Source organism: Loxodonta africana, chromosome 1 (genome assembly GCF_030014295.1).
Source record: "Loxodonta africana isolate mLoxAfr1 chromosome 1, mLoxAfr1.hap2, whole genome shotgun sequence".
NCBI lineage: Eukaryota > Metazoa > Chordata > Mammalia > Proboscidea > Elephantidae > Loxodonta > Loxodonta africana.
The window spans coordinates 175575982-175600381 of record NC_087342.1 but is presented as its reverse complement, the minus strand read 5'-3'; the positions used below and the strand labels follow the sequence as shown (position 1 = coordinate 175600381).

General features: G+C 39.9%; 1 protein-coding gene, 2 long non-coding RNA genes and 1 pseudogene across 6 annotated transcripts in view; 2 read left to right on the top strand and 2 right to left on the bottom strand.

Annotated features, from left to right (window-relative positions):
- Window positions 1–17094, bottom strand: part of LOC135232232 (uncharacterized) — a 39732-nt gene extending 22638 nt beyond the window's left edge. Inside the window, exon 1 of the long non-coding RNA XR_010322673.1 lies at window positions 12791–17094. This is a non-coding gene — a long non-coding RNA (uncharacterized LOC135232232). The remainder of the gene's footprint in view (window positions 1–12790) is intronic.
- LOC111749181 (uncharacterized) overlaps window positions 1–17617 on the bottom strand; it is a 136510-nt gene extending 118893 nt beyond the window's left edge. For 2 of the 3 annotated variants that reach the window (XR_010322671.1, XR_010322672.1), the window contains exon 1: window positions 17289–17615. This is a non-coding gene — a long non-coding RNA (uncharacterized LOC111749181). Of the gene's footprint in view, window positions 1–17288 lie in introns of all 3 variants that reach the window. The other variant, XR_010322670.1, reaches the window with a different exon arrangement.
- On the top strand, window positions 1182–3099 carry LOC104845747 (uncharacterized; annotated as a pseudogene).
- Window positions 17618–17740: 123 nt separating the features above from the next.
- REV3L (REV3 like, DNA directed polymerase zeta catalytic subunit) overlaps window positions 17741–24400 on the top strand; it is a 209696-nt gene continuing 203036 nt past the window's right edge. For both annotated transcript variants that reach the window (XM_064289897.1, XM_064289891.1), the window contains exon 1: window positions 17741–18225. In XM_064289897.1, coding sequence (XP_064145967.1) covers window positions 18087–18225 — 139 coding nt within the window. In that variant the 5' untranslated portion in view covers window positions 17741–18086. The remainder of the gene's footprint in view (window positions 18226–24400) is intronic.

Here is a 24400-nt window from a genome sequence, read left to right as displayed (position 1 = left end):
GCATGGACTGTAAAATAACTTTTGGTATTTTGAATTAAATGCTGAATAAAGCGCAGTTTTTAAAGCCTGTATTATTTCCCCTGATGTTACTGGGAAAAGGATAAACTCCAGCATTAGTTTCTTTAAAAGTTAAAATATTTGGCAGTCAACACAGAAGAATAGGAAGATCATTTACCAAGGAGCTAGGTAACCTGGATCCACTCATCCTCTGGGGTCTTAGCAAGTCATTTACTCTGAGTCTCAGTTTCCTCAACATAAATCTAAACACTTGTGTTATTTCAGTGATTATTGACAGAAAGACTGCATCACAATTACCTGTGGACATTTTGATTTGGTAGGTCTGAGAAAGAAGGGCCTTGGTAATTGGTATTTTTATAATACCTCATAAGTGATTCTGATGCATATTACTAAGAACCAATGGTCTAAATAATTTCTTGGGTATGCTACAATTCTAGAAGTCTACTTTTTACATCTAAGCAATGGAGTTTTAGTAATTCCTAGCTTTCATCATTACTCTCTTCTTGTTAATGAATAAGTATATTTTAGGAACTGCCTCTATATTATAAGTAATTGCTAGCAGTTATTGAGTGTTTACCAGTTCTGAGCACTTTCATTTAATATATGTAATGCAATCCTCAAAACAATACTGAGGTAGGTTCTAGTATTATTATCTATATATTACAGATGGGAAAACTGAAGCAAAGAATGTAATTTTCCCCAAGTCACACACATGTAAGTTGGATACTGGGCTGCAGAGTTTAAACTCTTTAACCCAGTAGGCTATACTGCCATTCAATAAATGACCTAAGCATACAAACAGAACCCACCACTCTCCCCCACTCAAGTAGCACTGCTTTCCCTGCTACAGTGGGAAAAAAGAAGGATGTGCTTTTAGAAAATCCGTGGGATCAGAAACGATGGGAGCAGGAAGCTGGGAAAGGACAAATGAAATAACTGAAGGGAGCTGAGTCTTGGGCCCAAGTTATAATTAGAAACTATTTGGATTAAGAAAAGCCCCTTTAAAAAGGGTAACTATGGTACAAGTGACATTTCTTCAGTTATCATTTCATCCCATAATGCATGAGACATGTTCTTTTTGACTGATGAAATACTAATTTTAAAAAATTAGAAATTTACCTTATTGAATGAAGTAGGCCCAAAACTGTAAAGAAAAACAGGAAAGTAAGCACAAAAGCTAAATTAGAATCAGAGAGTAGAGTTCTAATGATCAAAATGATTTAACTTATTAATAATTCTGGGTACATAAAGGAGAATTTATAATACTATTTTTGGCTATAAATTACAAGGTTCAGGTTGTAAAGACTAATAGATTATAAATTTTAACCTCCTCTTCTCAAGAGTATGGATACAGTCATATAGCTGAAGCTGGAAATGCTGAATTTATAGTGTTACATGCTAGTCTACATAGTGGAGCACTCAGAACTCTGGGTACAGGCACCCGGTTGGAGCTAGTGTTTTCCCAGATGAGTGTGACAGCAGGGCAACAGAGCAAAGGGAGCTGTGGCTACTGGCAAGAGAGTGCAGCAATGTAAAACAGAATATAGCAGAATTTGAAAGGAAATTACCCCAGGAGGAGGCTGATTGGGAGAAAAAAAGAGACGTCCATGCACTGAAGGTCCCAAGTTAGAGAAATCAGAAAAGGGTGAGCGGTTGAAGTAGAGTGAAGATCACTGGAAATGAGCTGTCAGGGAACTGAGAATGGTTGTACCTGAGAAACTGAATGAGAGAGCTAGAATAAAAGTTCTGGCCAGAGAATGGGAAGCTTGCATTTACAATGTCTATCTTTACGTGGCCATAGAAGAGAGTGGCTGAAATAAAGTAGGAGAGACCACTGGAGACTATGAATGAGGCTGGTGCTGGATGGGTTATCTATTTGTGTGATGAAGTCACTCAGGAAGAGGGCAGGAGTGAAGTTGAAGAGGAAGACTGCCAGCCATGTACCGAAGTCTTTATTAAAGAAAAATGTATTTATTTATTGAAAGACTTTGGATATGCTTAGTCCTGGGGAGCAGATAGGTCCCTGAGTAGTACAAACAGCTTGTACTTGACTACTAACCAAAAGGTTGACAATACGAATCCACCCAGCAGTGCAGCAGAAGAAAGGTCTGGTGATCATCTACTTCCGTAAGATTACAGCCATTGAAAACCCTATGGAGCACAGCTGTACTCTGAAACATGTGGGGTCGCCATAAGTTTGGATTGACCAGATGACAACAGGTTTGAAGAACAGGTATTTTAGAATGGGGATCTTTATCTCTTCTCTTTGAGCTTTCGGTCTAAAAACAGTTCATGCAAAGGCAGAAAGTAAGCAGCTGCTTAAGAAAATGGGTAATATTTCCTTCACTCCTAAATCTTTGCTCTACTTTTTGGACTTGAAAAGAACTTCTGGTTTACATTTTCATCCTAAGGCTAGGTCTTCTCTGCTAAAGCCAAATGGAGAATGATTTACCTGCTAGTTCAGGTGAGAAAAATCCCAGCTTCTTGCCTCCATAAATTTGTGAAAACAAACTTCACAAGTAAATTACCATTCCATTGCCCCTGTTCTGGCTTAAGAACATCTGGTGAGATCACTGGGTACAGTTTCCCACAACATTTTTTTTTTTAAGTGTAAAAACACACATATACAAATGTTTGTTATAATCTTGAAAGAAGAGGGTGGCATGCTATTTCCTGACAGGCTGACCTTTACACAAAGAATCTCCACCTTCAACAAGCTAAAAATTACTGTTGCTGATGGCTCAAGAATATCACTGCCTCAGGAAGCTGCAAGTTTTGCCCAAGTCAGACAGAAGTGGCTAGATGGGCACCACTTTGTGATGTGGGGGCAGAGAAAAATACTTCTGCAGTACCAACCATATATCTGGTACTGGTACTGGGTGAAGAAAAAGGAAATGTCAAATATGATCCCTAATGTTAAGAAGCTTACAATTTACTGGTCAATTAAATAATACTTTGGCCCCAGATTCAAGTCTTACTTTTTTAATCACACAGCATCTAACACAGATACAGTAGATGATAAGAAGAAATTAACAGATGGTTACAACAACACTACAAAATGCACAGAATTAAGTAGCAAAATACATATTTAAGATAGATGACAGAGAGATCACAGTTGAGCCTGGTGTCATTGAAAACTATGAAACCTCAGCTATAAAAACTTTATAGTATCTTTATTTTGAGCATATATTAACACAGGAAGGTCCCTATTCCTATTCATTGAAGTCTTTAAGGCAGAAAAGGGCCAGGTCAGGTTTTCCTACAGGTGAGAATTGGGGGTCAGACTTACCCTGGTTCAGGGTTTCAAGAGTGGCTGAGTTCTCACCTATATCCTTCCCTAATAACCTGGGAAGCTCACCCTGAGCAATAGCTCCTTTAAGCAGTCAAAACTATTGACCGATCTGTTATTGAAACTCCTTCCCCCTTGGAATCCTTGATCCTATATATTTTTTCCTTCCATTTGCTTTTAAAAATTTATTGAGCACCTACTAAAACTCATTGCCATTGAGTCCATTCAGACTCAGTGACCCTATAGGACAGAGTAGAGCTGCTCCATAGGGTTTCCAAGGCTGTATTTTTTTTTTTTTAATCTATATGAAAGCAGATTGCGACATCTTTCTCCTATAGAGCTGGTGGGTTCAAACCTTTCAGTTAGCTGCTGAGCACTTAACTACTGTACCACCAGGGCTACATACCAAAAGTGTGTCTCTATTATTTCTCTGATTCCTTCACTACCTCTTCACTCCCTACCCTACCATTCCCCTTCATCTCTTGCTCAGCCCTCAGCTCTATTCTTTCTATACAGATATCTTATCCTTCAGAAAGTATATCAGTTCCCTGAGGACCCCATAATCTTTAGACTAATATCTCCCAACCTACACATCCATAAACGTCTAGTCCAAATGGAAGAGCAAGCTAGAGTGTCTTTGTTGTTGTTGGGTGCCATCAAGTCAATTTTGACTCATAGCAACCCCATGTGACAGAGTAAAACTGCCCCATAGGATTTTCCAGGCTATTATCTTAGTGGAAGGAGCCCTGGTGGCACAGTAGTTAAGCCCTCAGCTGCTAACCAAAAGGTCAGTGATTCAAAACCACCAGCCACTTCACAGGAGAAAGATGTGGCAGTCAGCTTCTGTAAAAGGTTATACCATATGGGGCAGTTCTGCTCTGTCCTATAGGGTTGCTATGAGTTGGAATCGACTCCACGGCAATGTGTTTGGGCTTTTTTAACCTTAACAGGAGCAGATCACCACATCTTTCTCCTGTGGAGCAGCCGGTGGGTTCGAACCACTGATCTTTTGGTTAGCAGCCAAGCACTTAACCATTGTGCCACCTATAAGATCTTAAAATTTCTTGCTATTGCTACATTTCATTGATTATCCTTTTTCATTCTTCCCTGCTGGCATCTCTTCCTGTAGACAAGTATTAAGTTTTGAAAACTCCTCCATGTTCTAAGTCTGTCTTCCTACTCTGTACTCCATACTTACGCAATTTCATCTTGTGCCTCTCTCCCTACCAATAGCCAAGCTTAGGAATGAATTTCTTTCAATTCATGTTCTTTACACTTTAGGTCTTCACTAAACTTGTTGCCCAACTTTTATTCGGATAACACCTCTTCTTCCTCAAATCTTAGTTTCAAGTAATTTTCCTAAAGGAAGTCTTTATTCCTCTCCGTACACTAGGCTGGGCACTTCTGCCATGTGACTTAACTATACTATGTCCTTTTCCTTTGAAGTATTCATCATCTCAAATGATCTGTTTAATGGCTGTCTTGTCCACTAGATCAGGGGTCAGGAAGTTACAGCCCACAGGCCAAATCCAGTCTTCCGCCTGTTTTTTAAATAAATAAAGTTTTACTGGAACCTCGTCACACTCTTTTGTTTATGCGGCAAAGTTGATCAATTGTGAGAGACATTGTATGGCCTGAAAATTTACTATCTGGCCCTTTACAGAAAAAGTTTGCCAACTCCTACACTAGAATATAAACATCATAAGGCTGAAATCATGTCTGTTGTTTTCACTTCTATACTACCAGCACCTAGCATAATGCAAGGTATAGAAACATTTTTTGATTAATTATATTTCAATCTTAAGGAAAAGCAAACCAGGCAGAAAGAATATCATACGCCAGGTTCTGTGGAAAGCATGACACGTTCCAGGAACTGATGTTTCTGTCAAATAATGAACTGTAAAGTAAGTTTCTTGAAAAGTTAAGGATAGGATCCAAAATGGATCAAAGTTTTCAGCCTAAAAGTGCTCAGTGTGATATTTATAATAATGTAAAATTTGAAACATTATGTTGTTGGCCAACAGTGGGATAAGCTATGGCATGTCTACAGACAGCATATTCTGTGCCATTAGAATAATGTATATGAAGAATTTTAATTCGCATGGGAAATGTTTCTGCTACAATGCAAAGTAAAAAAAAAAAAAATGGCATTAGTTCCATTATGTAATATATTTATAGAATTTTTTTCTAGAAAAAAATGGACTAAAATGTTATTCATGATTGCCTCTGGGTGGGACTGAGTGTTCCATATATTCTAATGGTTTTTATATTTTCTATTCGTTTAAAACTTTTAAAATTGGAAAACTACATTTTATTGAGAAAGTAAAGAAATATAAGGATTGATCTGTATCTACACATCTGATAATAAACATACTTTCCTGGCTTATGGAATGAGGATGTAGAATGAGAATCAAAATCTGGAGAATTCAGGGTCAATAACAAAGATTTTAAGTGGAAGTTTTCCCGGAATGTGATTTAAGCTGTGAATATAAAAGTACAGTAGGGACTCTGGGGCCCGGGCAAACTATCCTGAGATATACTGTTCCATACAGACACTTTGCTTCTGAGACTTTGTATCTTGATTATTTAAATTGGGAACTTAGTCTAACCTACTCTATGTGAGTTTGGTCTCTTTCTACCTATTCATAACCCATCTGAAGCACTCCAATATCAATTTTAGAGACTTAATTTAAATAAGCATCCTGGGGAACTCAGGGATCAGTTCTTACATTACTCTGATTCTTTCATTTTTTGTTCCTCACATATCATTTTTAATTTATAGGCTCATCGGTCTCTCCCTTAAGACTATTACTGCTAATTTATGGAAGTGGGAAAACTGTTTTAAAAAAGTTTTGCTTCTCGTAGTAACTGAATAGATTACTTGGTTACAAACGTAAGAACAGAGGAAAGATCTTTGTTCAGGAAATGAATCTCATGACTATGATTAATTTGACTTCCTTTTAATTTAAAAAAGAGAGAGAGAAATAAAACTCCACTCTTTTGGCTAACAAATATTTTATTAATCATTCAGGCAGTACATATTTACGTGCTTACCTTGCACTCAGATACGTACTATGGATAAATTGGGGAAAGCTGTATAAAGCCTTATGGGACTGGGTAGAGTTAATGGCAATTGCCTCCAGAGTTGGCCCTACTTACTTAGGGCTTGTGTCTTAGTTATCTAGTGCTGCCATAACAGAAATATCACAAGTGGGTAGCTTTAACAGACAGAAATTTATTTTCTCACAGTTTAAAAAATCAAACCAAATCCACTGCTGTCAAGTCCATTCCAACTCCCAGTGACCCTGTAGGACAGAGCAGAACTACCCATAGGGTTTTCAAGGAATGGCTTGTGGACTCGAACTACTGACCTTTTGGTTAGCAGCCATAGCTCTTAACCACTACACCACCAGGGCTAAGAGGCTAGAAGTCCAAATTCTGGGAGCCAGGTCTAGGGGAAAGCTTTTTCTCTCCGTTGGCTCTGGAGGAAGGTCCCAGAGGGTTGAAAATACATCTTTTAATTTTTTAATTAAATAAATGTCGGCGATTTATATTTCAGGCACTGTACTTATATTCTAAAAGGAGCCCTCAGTGGCGCAGCAATTAAGTGCTCGACTGCTAATCAAAGGTCAGTGATTCAAACCTACCAGCTGCTCTGCAGGAGAAAGATGTAGCAGTCTGTTTCCATAAAGGTTACAGCCTTAGAAACCGTATGGGGCAGTTGTACTCTGTCCTATAGGGTCACTATGAGTCGGAATTGACTCTAGCAATTGGTTTTGGGGCACTTATATTCTAGGCACTGTACTGGTGGTGTAGTGGTTAAGCACTGGCTGCTAATGGAAAGGTAAGCAGTTCAAACCCACCAGCCACTCCACAGGAGAAAGATGTGGCAGTCTGCTTCCGCAAAGATTTAAAGAAAAAAAAAACCTATTGCCATAGAGTTGATTCCCACTCATAGTGACCCTATACGATAGAGTACAACTGCCCCATAGGGTTTTCAAGGAGCGCCTGGGGGATCTGAACTGCTGACCTTTTGGTTAGCAGCCAAGTTCTTAACCACTATGCTACCAGGGCTCCACAGGACAGAGTAGAACTGCCCTACAGGGTTTTTAAGGCCCAGCAGCACAGCAATTAAGAGCTCGGCTGCCAACCGAAAGGTTGGCAGTTCAAATCCACCAGCCACTCCTTGGAAACCCTATAGGGCAGTTCTATTTTATCCTATAGGACTCAACGGCAATGGTGTTTTTTTTTTTTTTTTAATCTGTCTTTATACGGTTTTTATACGGTTGCTATGCCTCATCAGAATCCACTCCACAGCAACAGGTTTGCCTTGGTACTTGGACCTAGGACATAAAAAATGAAAAGACATGGACCCTTCCCTCAAGGAGACTACAGTCTATCAGAATGACAGTAAGCCAGCAATTTCAATAACATGAGTTATAACAGAAGCATGTACAAAGTGCAGTGGAAGCTGAGAAAGAACACCTAAATCTGCCTGGGGAGATCAGCGAAGCTTTTGCAATGGAAGTGGCATTTTAGCTAAAACTGGAATGATGAACTCGAATTTTGCAAGACAAGAAGGGGAAAGGTATTCCAGTTAGAAAGGCAAATGTATAGAGATCTCATGATTTTTCAAAAAGAATGGCATGTCTGAGGAAGTTCAGTAGTGCTAGAGAGTAAAATGGAAAAAAAAAGGTGAAAAGAGATGAAGCTGAATATCTAGGCCAAATCATGAGGCTTGCATGCCATGAAAACTGCTTATACTGTAGATGATAATTTAACACTGAAGTGGTAGACAGATCACCCTCACAGTAGTGTGGGAAATAATATTGGAGGCGAATAAACCAAGAGGCTTAGAGACCAATCAAGTGACGACTGTAACACTTTACCTAAAGGTAGTGAAAGTCTACTAAAGGACATGGGTAATATCCAGGAGAGGGAACAGGCAGGAAATGAAGTCAGATTTTGCGGCCATTATAGCTAAGGTTTATTGAGCATTCTGGTATAAGCATTTTTCTTACAATAACTCATATAATACTTAGAACATCCCTAATAGGTACGGAAAACAGTTCAATTTGTTAAAAGCTAATTTGCCAAAGAATCAGTTTGCTAAATTTACCAAATACTTGTTTTAGAGAATATTCATTTTGAATATATTAATAAATGTATTCTCCAACAAAATTACTTTTTGATGAATTGGCTTCTGGTGAAATGACCTAGAACCCAAGGTATGTATACTATTACCCTGTTTCATTGAGGAGAAAACTGAGGTTCACAGTTAGTTAAAGGTAAGACCACGTCTACAGAGCTAGAGCTTCTAACCCCTACATAGTTAATAGTAGTCTGTCATACTGTGGTGGCCTACATGTTGCTGTGATACTGGAAACTTTGCCACCAGTATCTCAAATACCAGCAGGATCACCCTTGGTGGACAGGTTTCAAAGACCTTTCAGACAAAGACAGACTAGGAAGGAGGACCCAGCAGTCTACTTCTGAAAAAATTAGCCAGTGAAAACGTTATGAACAGCAGTGGAACATTATCCGATACAGTGCCGGAAGATGAGCCACTCAGGTTGGAAGGCACGCAAAATACCATTGGGGAAGAGCTGTCTCCTTATAGTAGAGTCGAACTTAATGATGTGATGGAGTCAAGCTTTTGGGACCTTCATTTGCTGATGTGACATGACTCAAAATGAGAAGAAACAGCTTTAAGCATTCATTAATAATTGGAATGTGGAATGTATAACGTATGAGTCTAGGAAAATTGGAAATCATCAAAAATGAAACGGAACCCATGAATGTAGATACCCCAGGCATTAGTGAGCTGAAATGGACTGGTATTGGCCATCCTGAATCAGAAACTCATATGGTCTACTATGTAGGGAATGACAAATTGAAGAGGAATGGTGTTGCATCCACTGTCAAAAAGAACGTTTCAATATCTATCCTGATGTACAACGCTGTAAGTAATAGGATAATATCCATACATCTACAAGAAAGACCAGTTAATACGACTATTATTCAAATTTATGCACCAACCGCCAATGCCAAAGATGAAGCAGTTGAACATTTTTACCAACTTCTGCAGTCTGAAGTTGATAAAACATGCAATCAAGATGCATTGATAGCTACCGGTGACTGAAATGCAAAAGCTGAAAACAAGGAAGAAGGACTGGTAGTTGGAAAATATGGCCTTGATGATAGAAATGACGCTGAAGATTGCATGATAGAAGTTTGCAAGATCAACAATTGCATCACTGCAAATACCTTTTTTCAACATAAACGGTAACTATACAACTAGACCTCACCAGATGGAATACACAGGAATCAAATTGATCATATCTGTGGAAAGAGACAATGGAAAGGCTCAATATCATCAGTCAGAACAAGGCCAGGGGCTAACTGTGGAACAGACCATCAATTGCTCCTATGCAAGTTCAAGTTGAAGAAAATCAGGATGAGTGCACAAGTGCCAAAGTTTGACCTTTAGTACACCCCACCTGAATTTGGAGACCATCTCAAGAATAGATTTGACACACTGAACACTAATATCCGAAGATGAGATGAGTTGTGGGATGACATCAAGGACATTGTACATGAAAAAAGCAAAAGGTCATTAAAAAGACAGGAAAGAAAGAAAAGACCAAAATGGATGTCCAAAGATACTCTGAAACTTGCTCTTGAATGTGGAGTAGCTAAAGTCGAAAGAAGAAATGATGAAGTAAAAGAGCTGAACAGAAGGTTTCAAAGGGAGGCTCGAGAAAACAAAGTATTATAACAATATGTGCAAAGACCTGCAGTTAGAAAACCAAAAGAGAAGAACACACTTGGCATTTCTCAAGCTGAAAGAACTAAAGAAAAAATTCAAGCCTCGAGCTGAAATACTGAAGGATTCTATGAGGAAAATATTAAATGATGTAGGAAGCATCAAGAGACGATGGAAGGAATATACACAGTCACCATACCAAAAATAACTGGTCGATGTTAAACCATTTCAAGAGGTAGCATATGACCAAGAATCGATAGTACTGAAGGAAGAGGCCCAAGCTGCACTGCAGGCATTGGGGAAAAACAAGGCTCCAGGAATTGGTGGAATACCAATTGAGATCTTTCAACAAACAGATGCAGCACTGGAATTGCTGACTCGTCTATACCAAGAAATTTGGAAGACAGCTATCTGGCCAACCAACTGGAAGAGATCCATATTTATACCCATTCCAAAGAAAGGTGATTCAATAGAATGCAGAAATTATCAAACAATATCATTAGTATCATACTCAAGTAAAATTTTGCTGAAGATCATTTAAAAGTGGTTGCACCAGTACATCAGCAGGGAACTACCAGAAATTCAAGACAGATTCAGAAGAGGATGTGGAACATGGGATATCATTGTTGATGTCAGATGGATTTTGGCTGAAAGTAGAGAATGCCAGAAAGATGTTTACCTGTGTATTATTGACTATGCAAAGGCATTTGACTGTGTGGATCATAGCAAATTATGGATAACACTGAGAAGAATGAGAACTCCAGAACACTTAATCGTGCTCATGAGGAACCTTTACATAGATCAAGAGGCAGTTGTTTGGACAGAACAAGGGGTACTGGGTAGTTTAAAGTCTGGAAAGGTGTGCGTCAAGGTTTTATCCTTTCACCATACTTATTCAATCTGTATGCTGAGCAAATATTCCGAGAAACTGGATACTTATTCAATCTGTATGCTGAGCAAATATTCCGAGAAACTGGACTATACGAAGAACATGGCATCAGGATTGGTGGAAGACTCATTAATAACCTGCGATATGCTGATGACACAATCTTGCATGCTGAAAGCGAACAGGACTTGAAACACTTACTGAGGAAGATCAAAGACCACAGCGTTCAGTATGGATTAGGCCTCAACATAAAGAAAACAAAAATCCTCACAACTGGACCAATAAGCAACATCACGATAAACGGAGAAATGACTGAAGTCGTCAAGGATTTCATTTTACTTGGATCCACAATCAGCGACCAAGGAAGCAGCAGTTAAGAAATCAAATGACACATTGCACTGGGCAAATCTTCTGCAAAAGACCTCTTTAAAGTGTTAAAAAGCAAAGATGTCACTTTAAGAACTAAAGTGTGTCTGATCCAAGCCATGGTGTTTTCAATTACCTCATCTGCATGTGAAAGCTGGACAATGAATAAGCAAGAGCAAAGAAGAGCTGATGCTTTTGAATTATGGTATGGATGAAGAATACTGAATATACCACGGACTGCCAAAAGAACAAACAAATCTGTGTTGGAAGAATTACAGCATGAATGCTTATTAGAATAAAGATAGCGAGACTTTGTCTCCCATACTTTGGACATACTATCAGGAAGGACCAGTCTCTGGAGAAGGATATCATACGTGGTAAACTTTAAAAAAAAAAAAAAAAAAATTTTTTTTTTTTTTTAAAGTAGAGGGTCAGCAAAAAAGAGGAAGACCCTCAATGAGATGGACTGACACAGTGGTTGCAATGATGGGCTCAAGCATAACAATGATTGTGAGGATGGCACAGGACCGGGCAGTGTTTCATTCTGTTGTACATAGGGTTGCTATGAGTCAGAACTGATTTGACGGCACCTAACAACACAGCACACAGCATAGCTAGCAGTATAAGAGATAAAGAAAATGGACTGATTTGAGATATCGTTTCACCTCTAATATGCTATGACATTAATATTCTTAAATCAAGAACTAAAACTTAAAAAAATAGAGACACAATGAAACTAAGTTCCTAAAATCCAATTTAATAATACTACCCTAGCTTATTGTAACTTCCTCAGTTTTTCCTTGGGGCTTTTCCTCCCATACAGCCAATTAACGAAGATGTCTGTAAGACGTTTTTCTTTGCTTTTCCATGGTCCCCTGCTCTTTTTCTTAACTACCAGAAACCACCTTCTGTCTGGAATCAACAGACCATTTATGTGTATGTGATACATAAACCCACTGCTGCTGTTATTAGTTGCTAACTAGTCAAGTCCAATGGCAACCCCACGTGTGCAGAGTAAAACTGCTCCATAGGGTTTTCAAGGCTGTGACTTTTCAAAAGCAGATGGTCAAGCCTGTCTTCCAAGGCACAGCTGGAAGGGTTTGAATCGCCAACCTCTCGAGTAGTAACTGAACCCTTGACAGTTTGTGTCATTCAGGGACTCCTTAAAACCCACTAATCACCTCTAAACTTTCCCCTTAAATATTTGTTTCATCACCCACATTACATTAAGTACACATAAGGCTACTCAAATCTTTCAAAGTTGCAGCATACACTGAGATAATATATGAAAGTTAACTGTCAAGTGCCAATAAATTCATAGATGATTTGGGAAAAAAGTCACCATAGTTCTGCTCTCTCGAATATGGAAACTGGAAGTGTTTTTAACTCTGTATTTAGCTCTTGAGAATCACTAGCAAAAACTGTACGTGACCTTTCATGCATCTGTAGTGATCTCGGTTCCTACCTGCAGACAGTGTGATCCACTCGAGTTCAGTGGAGAGCACTACTCCTTGTTTGGAGGCATTTAGAAGTGTTTGGGGGCATTTCCAACTGTCACAGTGACATGAAGTACCCAGGGGCCAGGGATGTTCAATGTCCTGCACAAAGAAGAATTGTTTCAACCCAAATGCAAGAAGTCCCCTTGAGAAACACTGAGCTCAGGGCACACTTCACGACCATGCAACCTGTGAAGTCACATAGGGTCCTGTACTTGGTTTAACGCTCTGCAGTCGCTGCCTCGAAAATCTTAATCATTTTGTTTGAACTGCTAGTCTGTCAGTGAAGTCCAAGGGTACAATGGAAGCACACACATGAGCAAATACATACTGTGTGTGTATCCACTGTTCCTTGATGCCCCACTTGCATATAGCTTTCATGCGCATGGTGAGCACAGATTTCTGGTGGATCCATGATGCGCGGGAATTCAAAAAGTCACAAAGCCTGTACAAGGTCAGCTTGTTACATCTATGCCTGAGTAGGGGGAGGCGCTGACAGCTCCAAGAGGCCATGCTTTCCTTTAGAACTAGAACTTGCTTTGAACACAGAAAGAAGGCAAATGGAATTCTAAGAAACAGAAATGACCAAAGAACTCTAGAATATCCTCTCTTACTTGGGTGTTATTTCCCTAGTAAGCAGCCAACCATTTATGCTGAAAATGATAACAAAGAAGGAGAGCAAAAATAGGGCAACCCACAGTTCCCTTTTCTTTCTTTCCTTCCTTTCTCATCAGTAAGTAGAAGATAATGTTGGTAGAAAGTGTGCGTTTCAAAAAGGGAAATAAAAACAGTTGCGCTAGCTAGCTTTGTGTGGTGTTTACACTGTTCTGGTAAGCAGGAAATGTACATGTATGCACAAGCTACAAAATACAAGGCTTACCTTGTAATTTCAGTGATTCCAGATATGCATTAAATGCTCTTATAAATATTTTCATTTGAAAATAGCAATGCACAATGTAAGAATGAACAGTAAAATTCATTCTAACAATTCAAAATTTTTATTTTTCTTTACTTAGAATGACATTAAAAAGCAAAGTTAAAAAACCACCACGACAGGTCATGGGAGAGATGGCAAAAGAAAGAAAAAGCTTCATATTTTAGTACATATAATAGCACTTTTTTCCTGTTTTTGAACAAGGGGCTCTACATTTTCACTCTGCACTGAGTCCCACAAATTATGTGGCTGGCCCTGACTGAGCTAGTTTAAGCAGAAAAATATTAAAAAATATTTAGCTCACAGGCCTCTTAGAGGGCCAGAAAAACAGGCTTGAATAATACATAACTAGAAACAACATTCAAGAAAATCCAAACCAGGGAGAACACTCATCATACATCATAGGACTGTGCTAGTGGAAACCCATTCCACCACTAGCTGCCAGTCAGCACCTAAGACTCCAACAATGGATGCCGGTCCTCCTCCCCAACTGCCCAGAGGAACCAGACACCTCCATCATGATGTTTGCCAGAAGATCCCAGCTCACTGAGTAAAGCTGAAGCACAATGTTGCTCATTTTCACATCCAAGTCTTGAATGGGTGCATGTGGTTGCTAGGAACTAGGTCATATGCTGTGATGTGCTGAAACCTGCTCCTAATTGTTAGCATCTTTTCCTAACTAACACCATATTCAGTGAAGTCGCTTTGGTAGCTTGGGAGTGTTTACACCATTAAAATTGGCTAATGCTGTAATCAGGGTCCTCCCCACCCCCTGTTGTTAAACATTCACCAACATACCACTGGTCTCCTGCCAACACTATAGCTGCAAGACAGTATGGGAACTGTAGTTCTTAGCTTTCCAGCTTCCAAAGTACAGAAAAGCAAGCTAGAAGGTGGCTGAATGACTGCTGAGTTGAGCGGATCTGCCATAAAATTATGGTAGCCATTGCCTTCTGTCTTAGATTACAAATTGCTAACAGGCAGATGCTAACAGATGCTGAATAGTGTTGGCACAGAAGGCTGGGCAAGCTTTTTATTAAAGGTATGACATGATGAGTATAGGTCAGTAAACCAGGAGATAATAATGTTAAATGATATGACTGAAATACACTTTTATGATGCTAGACTATAGAAAGAGGCCATGTCTATCTTATTTTCTACCACATCTCAAATTACCTGGCAAAGAGTAGTCACTCAACAACTCCAAAAAGAGATGCTTTAAGGATTAAGTGTAGATTCTTGGAGTCCAATTTTGGCATTCTTCATATAGTATGTAAGTAAGACAATCGCAGGTGATTTTACTGTTCTTAGGTAAGTTTGACTTCTAGATATCAACAGTTTACTGTTACACTTTCACATACGTTATTTCATTTTAACCTTATAACATCCCTGAGAAGTTAAGGCTTCTTAACTTCTAGAATTAATAGATTTCCACTTCACAGATGAGGACCAAACGACAAAAAATAAAGTGACTTTTCTAAACGCATTTACCTAATTAATGATGGTTTAAAATTCTCACACACTGACTCAAAATTCCAGTGTTCTTTCTCACTTCAGGAAGAGTATTTTTATAAAATACAATTGTGAGTGATTAATCAGGTTTATAATTTGAGTATCAACTTAAATGGCAAGCAATGTACACAACAAACTAATTTCATGTTGCAAATTTTTTCTTCTTCAAGAGTAAAGAGTCATTCCTTGGAGTTCTAGAAGGATTTGAATTGTGATTACAAATACCTTTTCTTAAAGTAAATGATGATGACTTGAGAGAGAGGGTAAGATACTCTCTTCTAGAAACAGCTAATCTGTTACTTTGATGCGTTTACCTTTTTCTAGTTTAGGAACAGTATAGTTTTTAAAAAATAGATGCACTTGATTATAATATAGTACAGGAATTCTTAAATTTTATGCTGCTTAAGAATCATGGAGGTAGTTAACAGCACAGATTTCTAGGCTCAATCCCAAAAATGTGATTCAGTAAGGCCAAAATATTAAAACTGAAAGGACACCCTAGTGTCATAGAACACTATGAGAATCACTGGTATTGTGCATCTGACAATCAGCTTGCACAAGCCATTTATTTTCATGAGAAAATGCATTTTGGCATGGTAATCCTATTTTTAAATCACTTCTATAGTCTTCTAAAACTTCAAATCAATTTCAGGAATTTTGCCTCTTAGAAATGTTATTAGGTAATTTCCCACATATTAGTAAAAATCTTGCCACCTCTGTTTATAATCATTCTCTGAGGTTGAAAACTGCGAGGTACTCTACTGTGATAACCAGTCTCAAATCTCTCGGAGTATAAATTCTTATTAGCATTTATATATTATGGAATTCATAGACAGCTAATTTTCAGTGACCTGTCCCTTTGAGCCTTTTCATTTTCCTATTGGAAGACCCACAATGGTTCCAAACGAGGGCCTCTCAAACTACTTCAAATATATGGTAACCTACTAACCATTATAAAGCACTTATATAAATACATAAATGTGAAAGAATGATCTCTACTTTGGGTAGCTGAAAATGACTGACAAAAACCTAATTCGGTGGCCTATTTTGAACTGGAAGCCATGGTTTCTGCCTCGCATAGCTTAGAATCTTTTTTGTTAGGAAAAAACCCTTAAGGATGTATTTTTTAAGAGAAACCCTGTCATTTCAAGGATAAGAAAACTGAGGCCCGAAGAGGCCATATGATTTGTCCAAGGTCACGCCCAATAATAGTGGCCAAGTCAGATAAAAACCCATCAGTTCCAAAGGCCAACTCAACTGCATCTGTTTCTCTCTTTAATTCCGTAGCTGTTCTTCACCCTTCTCGATTCTTGGGTAAAGCAGTCTAACGATCCTTCACCACACCCCCCCCTTTGCCTTCGGGTAATAAAACCTTGTACAACGTACTAATGAATAACACCGGGAGTCCACCGCTAACGCGGTGACTTTCACAGGCCTCTTCCTTGGGCCAAAAAATTCTCTGAAAGGCTCTTAATCCTTCATTTCGTTGGGGAAGGACGAGGAGGAGGGAGGTCACCAGGCGCTGACAAGCCCTCACATGTACAGGCGCGCGCCCGGGACGCAGCCTCCGGGGCCGAGGAAGAAACCAAGGAAGGATATACGAGGGCGAGAGAGAAGGAACGGGGCGGGGGGAAAACCACCGTCGCTGGAAATCCCTGTGCACTGGATCTGCCAACACCTGGTAAAGCTGAGTAGAGCCGAACGTGAATAAATCTCATTAACTGGCCGGGCGCAGACACCGCTGCAACTCTAAGGAGGAGGGGTCGCGGCGGCTTCGGCGGCACGTTCCTGAGGAAGCGCCACAGCGGCCCTTTTATAGGCCGAAGCCCGCGCTGGTGCGCCCCCGCCCCTCGCACCGCCCCCGGGCCACGCGCTAGAGGCGCCGCGTTACCTGAGAATGGCCTGCTGCGTCCGCGCCCAGCCCCGCCCCGCCCATCCGCTGCCCGCCCTCAGTCCCTCGAGCCCGCGGCCGCACGATATCTGCGCTTCGCCGCGCTCCTCCCGCGGGCGGGTTTTCTTACCTTGTAGAAAACCATCTTCGCCATTGCCCCCGCCTCCTCTGCAGGATGTGAAATGGCGGTCGGCGAGCCAAGCGCGAGAGCCGCAGCTTCGGCCAATCCCGATCAGCCGCCAAAACGGCCCTGAGCAGTGGCGTCCCCCTCCAAGCCCATCCATGACATCGGCGTTCCGCTGCCCCCTCCGCTGCCCCTCACCCAGGTGGCCGTGCCCACCGGCCGAGTCATCGATCCTCCGCGCCCGGCGCGGGCTCTACTTCCCGCCAGCCTCCTCCCTCGCTGCGTGCCCGGGGGCAGGGGAGAAAACACCTTCTCTGCCCCCCCCGCCCCCGCAGTCCCGCTTGGGTGCCCGCCCCGCTCCCCTCCCTTTCCAGCCGCGTCCCCTCCCCCCAACTACTCACAGCCCTCCCTTCGCCGCACAGACTACCCCCTTCCCCCCCCCCAGTGGTTGCGTCCGTGACATCATCATCATGGCAACAAGAGCTGCAGCCTGGGACCGAGGAGCCCGTGTGATCCCCGGCGACGGCGGCAGTGGCGGCAGCACCAGCACCGACGAAAGCGAGAGGGTTTCTCTCCGGCTGCCCCTTGCCGGCTGCTCTTGAGGAGGCGGCGGCGGCAGTGCCAACACCGCCCCTCCCGCCCGCCCTCCACCGCCCCTCACGGTGTCTGTGTGTGAGGGGAGGGGGTGCCGCCTCCGCCGCTGTGGGGCCGCCGCTGCGGAGCGAGCCGCCGCCGTCGCCGCTGCTGCTGCAGTTGCTGCTGCCTGGTCGCTAGTGAAGGGAGGCGGTGGCGGCGGCGGCGAACATGTTTTCAATGAGGATAGTGACTGCTGACTACTACATGGCCAGCCCGCTGCAGGGGCTGGATATCTGCCAATCCCCCCTCACCCAGGCCCCTGTCAAGAAGGTGCCGGTGGTGCGAGTCTTCGGAGCGACCCCGGCAGGTAAGCGGATGCGGGGCGCGGGCGGGAGCCGGCGGGGCGCCCGGACCGCCCTTCCCGTCGCGCACACGCGCGCACGCCGCCGGCGCCGGCCCTCGTGGGTCGCTGCTGTGTCTTCTCTCCCTTTCGCCCTCCTCGCGTTTCCTCTGGTGCGTGACAAGAGGCGCAAAAATGTGGGTCCGCGCGAGCGCTGCGCCCCCCCGGGCGGGGAGGTGGCGAGCGCCGAGTGTTTACACTGCGTGTGGGGCCGAAAGCTGGGTCGGCACTCTGGTGCTGGAAGAGCGAGCTCCCGCCTACACCGCTCTCGCCCCAGAGGATGGGCCAGGTGGCCGCGCCATGTCCTGTGTGGACAGGCTCCCAGGGCCCCTCTCTGAGGTCGGACGCCGGTGCGATCACGGACACCTCTTGCGTCTTCTCTTTGCCCCTTCCTGGAAATGGCTTTACGAGGAGAGGGGAAGTGTCAGCTCTGTTGTCAGTCGCTCCCGGTCGCCTCTCTTCGCCGTCGCTCTCCTCTGCCCCTTCCGGAGACACTGGGGCTGAAGAGAGTGGCGCCTGGGGCCAGATAATCTTTCTCACTGAAGTGACCATGTGGCTTTGCTCGGAGTGCAGGTCGTGACTCCTTAGAGTTTAAAGCTTCAGAGTCTAGGGACAGGGCGGTATCCTCAGGTGAAATGCTTTCAGGGAAATGTGCGTCCTTGGAAGTAAGAAATGCGTGTTTATGTTGCCCTACGTAAAATATCCCGTCTAATAGGTAGAATTTATTAGGAACCACAGCAAAACTCAGCAGCACAAACAAAAACTACCTCTATGCTGAGTAGTAGAATTGCGTTTTAGATACACGCATTAAAAAAAAAAAAAAGCTGTTTTGAAGAAGGGGTGGGTGACGGTGCCAGCAGTGAGAGAAGCTATATTCTCAAAAGCTCTTGGGGGGTTTTGATAATATAAATACAATTATGGCCAGAATTACAAGGTATTTTAAATTGCTTTCCTTTTCTACGTGGTTTGAACTGCCTGCACGAAATAATGAAGCTGCCTCCTAGAAAGGAATGCTTTTACCTCTAGCTGTGTACCGCCCTTTGAGATTTTAGATAGCACTTCCCACTTGATGCTCCTTGCCCTCATCACCATTCATCTTATTACTACAGTCAGTTTCTGCGGACTACCAAGATAATAGCACCTTCCCAAACACATGCACTCACTCCAAGCAGTCGTCTTTTAATGTGAATTCTCTTTGTTAAAAAATCTCAGCATTGTTGATGAAGTTTGGTAGAATATTCCTTTTTAAAATAGCGTAAAAAGATTTTGATCCGTTCCTTGTAGTTAGGGGGTTTGAGTGCTGTTAACTGTTGAAAGTGTAACACTTGAAACTTTGATCATATTGGAGGATGGAAGGTAGAGGAAATAAAGTGTTCTAAAAGATTTTTTCGGTCCTTTTTGGATATAGTGGTGCTGTCTTTGTTTCTAATTGGAATGTCAGTGTAGTATACCGTTTGTTCTCACTTCAGGTGCAGTGAAAGGATAAGCTCTGTTCAGCCAGATTTCCAAATTATAAAGCGGACATGCTAATAGGATGTACTGTGTGTGGCATTTCTGTGTATTACAGTTTGCATGGTTAGATTACTTTTCTACACATAGTTTTTTCACTACCCAAGTCATTAAATATGTATTCCTCAGTGATTTTTCAAACCATTTTGTAGGAAAGTTTTGTTTGTGGAAATGGCTTTAAATGAATTAACTGTAAGCTAACAGTAATTCTGTTACGTAAAAGAATATTCTCTTTTAAAAAAATAAAGAATATGATGTATTTCTGTATTTATGAATATAAAAAAATTAGACCCATGAACTATTTATACTATGATGAGAAATGTTTATTTCTCTCATCCTGGACATCTTACAATAGATTTTAAAAGAAAATCGCCCCAAGGAGTTTTTGTGTTTTTTATTTTTTGTATATTTAAAACATACAATGTAAATGAATAAAAAAAGTAAGCCTTTTTTGGTACATACATCAAAAGATATAAAGCGTGATACAAAGAAACGCAAATTTCAGAATAAGAGTTTAAAGGATTATCAATTGAGTTTGCTGTAAATGTAATTCACAGTTTCAAACACAGAAATTTGTGTTTCTTCAATACAAGAAAAAAAAATTTAAGTCATTGATATATATAGTTTTCAGCTTTTAGAAATCAAGCCAGCATTTTTAGCATATCAGAAACTCTCACTGAAGTTAGTATTAATTAAACATAAAACCTACAGAATTATCTGCTTTTGAATTCCTTCCCCAAACAAAACTAGGCCAGGCCATGCACTCAGATAAAACTTGAAAATAATATAAAAGTGAGACCAGTGTGACTAGTAAAAGTCTAAATGCTAGAATGTTTAATGAAGATGGATTTAGTATTTGAAAATACAAGCTGTTTATATAGTTACTAAAAAGTAAAATGAGTTAATGAAAATTTGTAACACAAGGTAAACCTACTCTACATAAAATACCATGAACAAAATCTTTCACAGATAGGAGTTAATTTTGGAAATTCTTAATCCTTTACCTTGGTTTGGAGAAAAGATGTTTTTAAACTGAGTTTGGTTTATAAATGAGATCCCGAAAAGTAGCAGAAGAAATTTTCTCCCAAATAAAGTCGTCATTTTGGAATTATAAGTTCTGAACTGATAGAAATTGGATAATATTTTTTTTCCTAGCTCAGTTTTTTCTGTCATTGCATGAAAGGTGTTTTTCTGCTTTAGAAAACAGTCCAGTTAATGTCTGGTAGTCCTGTGTTTTGAGGACTCATGTTGAATAAGAAAAAGGTATCTTAGGTTAAAATGTTTTCATATTTTGAGTTGGTGGAATTGGAAAAAGAATAATAAAAGTGGCGTATTCAAATTTGAGTGATAAAATTTGATTGATTAATCCCTTGCTGACGGAGAATATTTTAAAATTTTCTTAAATGTGAATGAAGGAATTATTTAAAACAAAAAACAAAACCTTCTTTAACTTATTTTTTCAATGTCTTGAGCTTTGTTTTGATATAACAACATATTGAACAATATCATTTGTAAAAGAAATGGTTAATTTTTTTCTTATATAACAACATTTTGATAACTTGTATTAATGGAGGTAAGCAAGGTTATGAATAACTAAAATATAGGACAGTTTTTTGCTTAGTTTGAATGTGAGTGTGACTGCTCTGGGAATTCATTTAAAATAAAATCCTGATGCTTCATTGTGAGAACCTGACTCAGGTGGACCTGGGAATCTGTCCAGTTTCCGTATCCCAGCTCTTACTTAGTTGCTTCATATAACTCTCTTCACGATGAGTTTAGACGCTGTCTCAGTTTTCTCAGCACTAGGTTAAACAGACGTATCCTTTCAAAGCGCTTGCCTGGTGAGATGCAGAAGAGGAGTAAATAGAAGAGTGTGAGATGTCCACAAAGCAAGTAATTAAACGAAGTATAAAGGGAAACAGACTGTAGAGGGAGCTGCTTGTCTTTAAGATTACTGTAAGAAAATCTGCCAGTCTTTTCTTTAAATCTTCCTTTAGCTCAGTGAATATTTTAGTGGGCTGTTCTCCATGCCATCAAACATGAAATCAAGCTTTCCACATAAGAAATCGGTAATCCTGAAATTATATGTACATTTTATTACTTATTTGAATTGTAAATATATATATTCTCATACTTTATGTTTTATAAATTAACTATAATAAGTTACCAAAACAACTCTTTTTTTGTAAACTGGTAGATTATTAAATAAGTTTGAAATGAGTACAGTTTTGAAAACTATAACATATGTTGACAACTGAGATTACAAATATTTTTCTAGTAAAAGTCTTGCTTGCTCATAGCCTCGTTAAACCATTTACAAATATTTCAATATCACGTAATACATCATTATTAGAGGGGAAGATTTTCAGGAGCATTACTGAGATTTAGTGACTCTCATCACAAACAAAATTAGTAATTTTATTTAGTAGGTACTTGAAGCCCTGAGTAGCAAATTTTATTATCTTTTTGCATTATATTTGGTTAAAATCACAATTGGTAAATCAGAGGCTTAAGCAGGAATTCTCAAATCTTTGGGCGCAGTGAAATCTAGTAATACATGATTCAATAAATTGAGTGTTCAGCGAATACTTAGGGAGAACTTACTGTGTATTTTGAGTTATTTTTTTTAGGTGCTGTTGTCAAGAACAACTTCTACCTTCCAGAGCTCACAATGTAGTAGAGATGATAGACATGTAAACATGAGTCATGTGTGTTATTATCAGACTATAGTAGAAATGTGTGTAAGACATAGGGCTCAAAGGGAGGGCATGTTTAATGGCCACCTCGTGGGCAAAAAGAGAGTCAAGGAAGGCTTCATTAAGGAAGTATGGATTAAGTTATTTTAAAAGCATTTTTAAAGAATTAAAAAATTCTGAGGTAGGAACATATATAAGGTAATTCACAAATGAAGAAAAAACTGCTTTCTGCAGGGCAGCTTGGTGCTACTTATCAGAATCTTTTAAATGTTCTTTTTTGACCCAATAATTCCAGTTTTAGAGATTTTAATCTACAAGCATAAATCTTTTGGCTTATCTAATTATCTTTTGAATCCATCTACATACTTTATTATTCATCACCACCCTAGTCAAAGCTACTAGCATTTTTGGACTGGTTTAGTACAGTAGCCTCCTAATCATGGCCCATCCTGATCTACTGTGCCCCCTTCTAATCTGTTTTCTACACTGTAGTTGGGGATCTTTTCAGAATGCAAACCTGATTATATCACCCTACTACTCTATATGCTTTAGTAGCTTTCCATTGCTTTTAGCAAGGACAAAACTATATGTCTTACATGGTGGTGTCTACATGTCTTAAAAGGTCTTGAATAGCTTGGCCCTACCTTTCTGTCCAGTCATGGCTTGAGCCATGTTCTTCTTGACTTGCTCTCTGTGTTCCAGCCGTATTGGCCTATTTCAGTCCCTCATTCTTGCCATGCTCTCTCCTACAATGAGACCTTTGTAGGTGCTGTTCCCTCTGCCTGCAATGCTTTTCCTTTTTCTTCACCTGCCCTCTGATTTATCCTTCCTCAGGGAAGCCTTCCCTATCATAGATTCTAAAAGCTCCATGAACTTTGCGTAGTACTTGCTATACTTGTGATTTTATATATGTTGGAGATTAGTATCTGTTTCTCCTAATAGATTGTAACCTCCATAAATGTCCGTAATGTATTTATTTTTGCTCATCGTTAGAGAATCAGTGCTTAGCGCACAGTACTTCAAACTCAAACATTTGTTGCAAGAATTAATGAATAGAGGATAATGATCACAGAGAACCCCAAATGTCTGACAATTGGGAAATGGTTATATAAATGGGATATATTCATATAATAGGATATTTTATATCATTAAAATCATGTTTTAGCAGAATATGTAATAATAGGAGAATATGCTATTAGAATATTATATGAAAAAAATCTGTTCACAAAATAGTCATTTGTTAACAATGCAGAAAAACTATAAAGATACATACCAAAGAATAAAATTTAGTTATTTCTAGGAGTTGTATTTTTTTTATTTTTCAGATTTTCTACAGAGAACATGAAAGATTTTATAATTAAAATTATCCATGTACAAAATTAAGGAAAAACTGACTTTCCAGATATGTTTCAGAAGTATAATAAAAAAGACATGAGGTTCAATAATGGGCTCCAAAATAACACCAAAATGCATGATTATATGGTGATAATATAGTACTTGATTGTATAAATTCTATTCGGGAGTTGCAAAAATAATTCTTATATTAAAACAAGCTAGTAATTTTGGGGTCTTTTAAATAGCCATTTACATGAAAGCTGATTTAATTTTAAAATGTTTTGAAAAGTAGTGTGGTTTTGGCACATGACAGCAATGACATAGAATAGAAGCTAGAGATTAACTAAAAAATATATGAATACTTAGTATATGACAATGAATGCTGGCTTTGCCTATCAGTAGGGAAAAGAAAATTATTTCATAACTAGTGTTGGGATAGCCAGTTAGTCATCTATGAAAAGAAAAAGTTGGTGTCCAGATGTGTCAAAGATTTAAATGTGGGAGAAAAAAATAAGGAAAACTTAGGATAATTATTTTTAATATAATCCAGGAATGAAGGCCTTTCAAAGTTCAAAACAGAACTGAAGCCAAATTGGCGAATT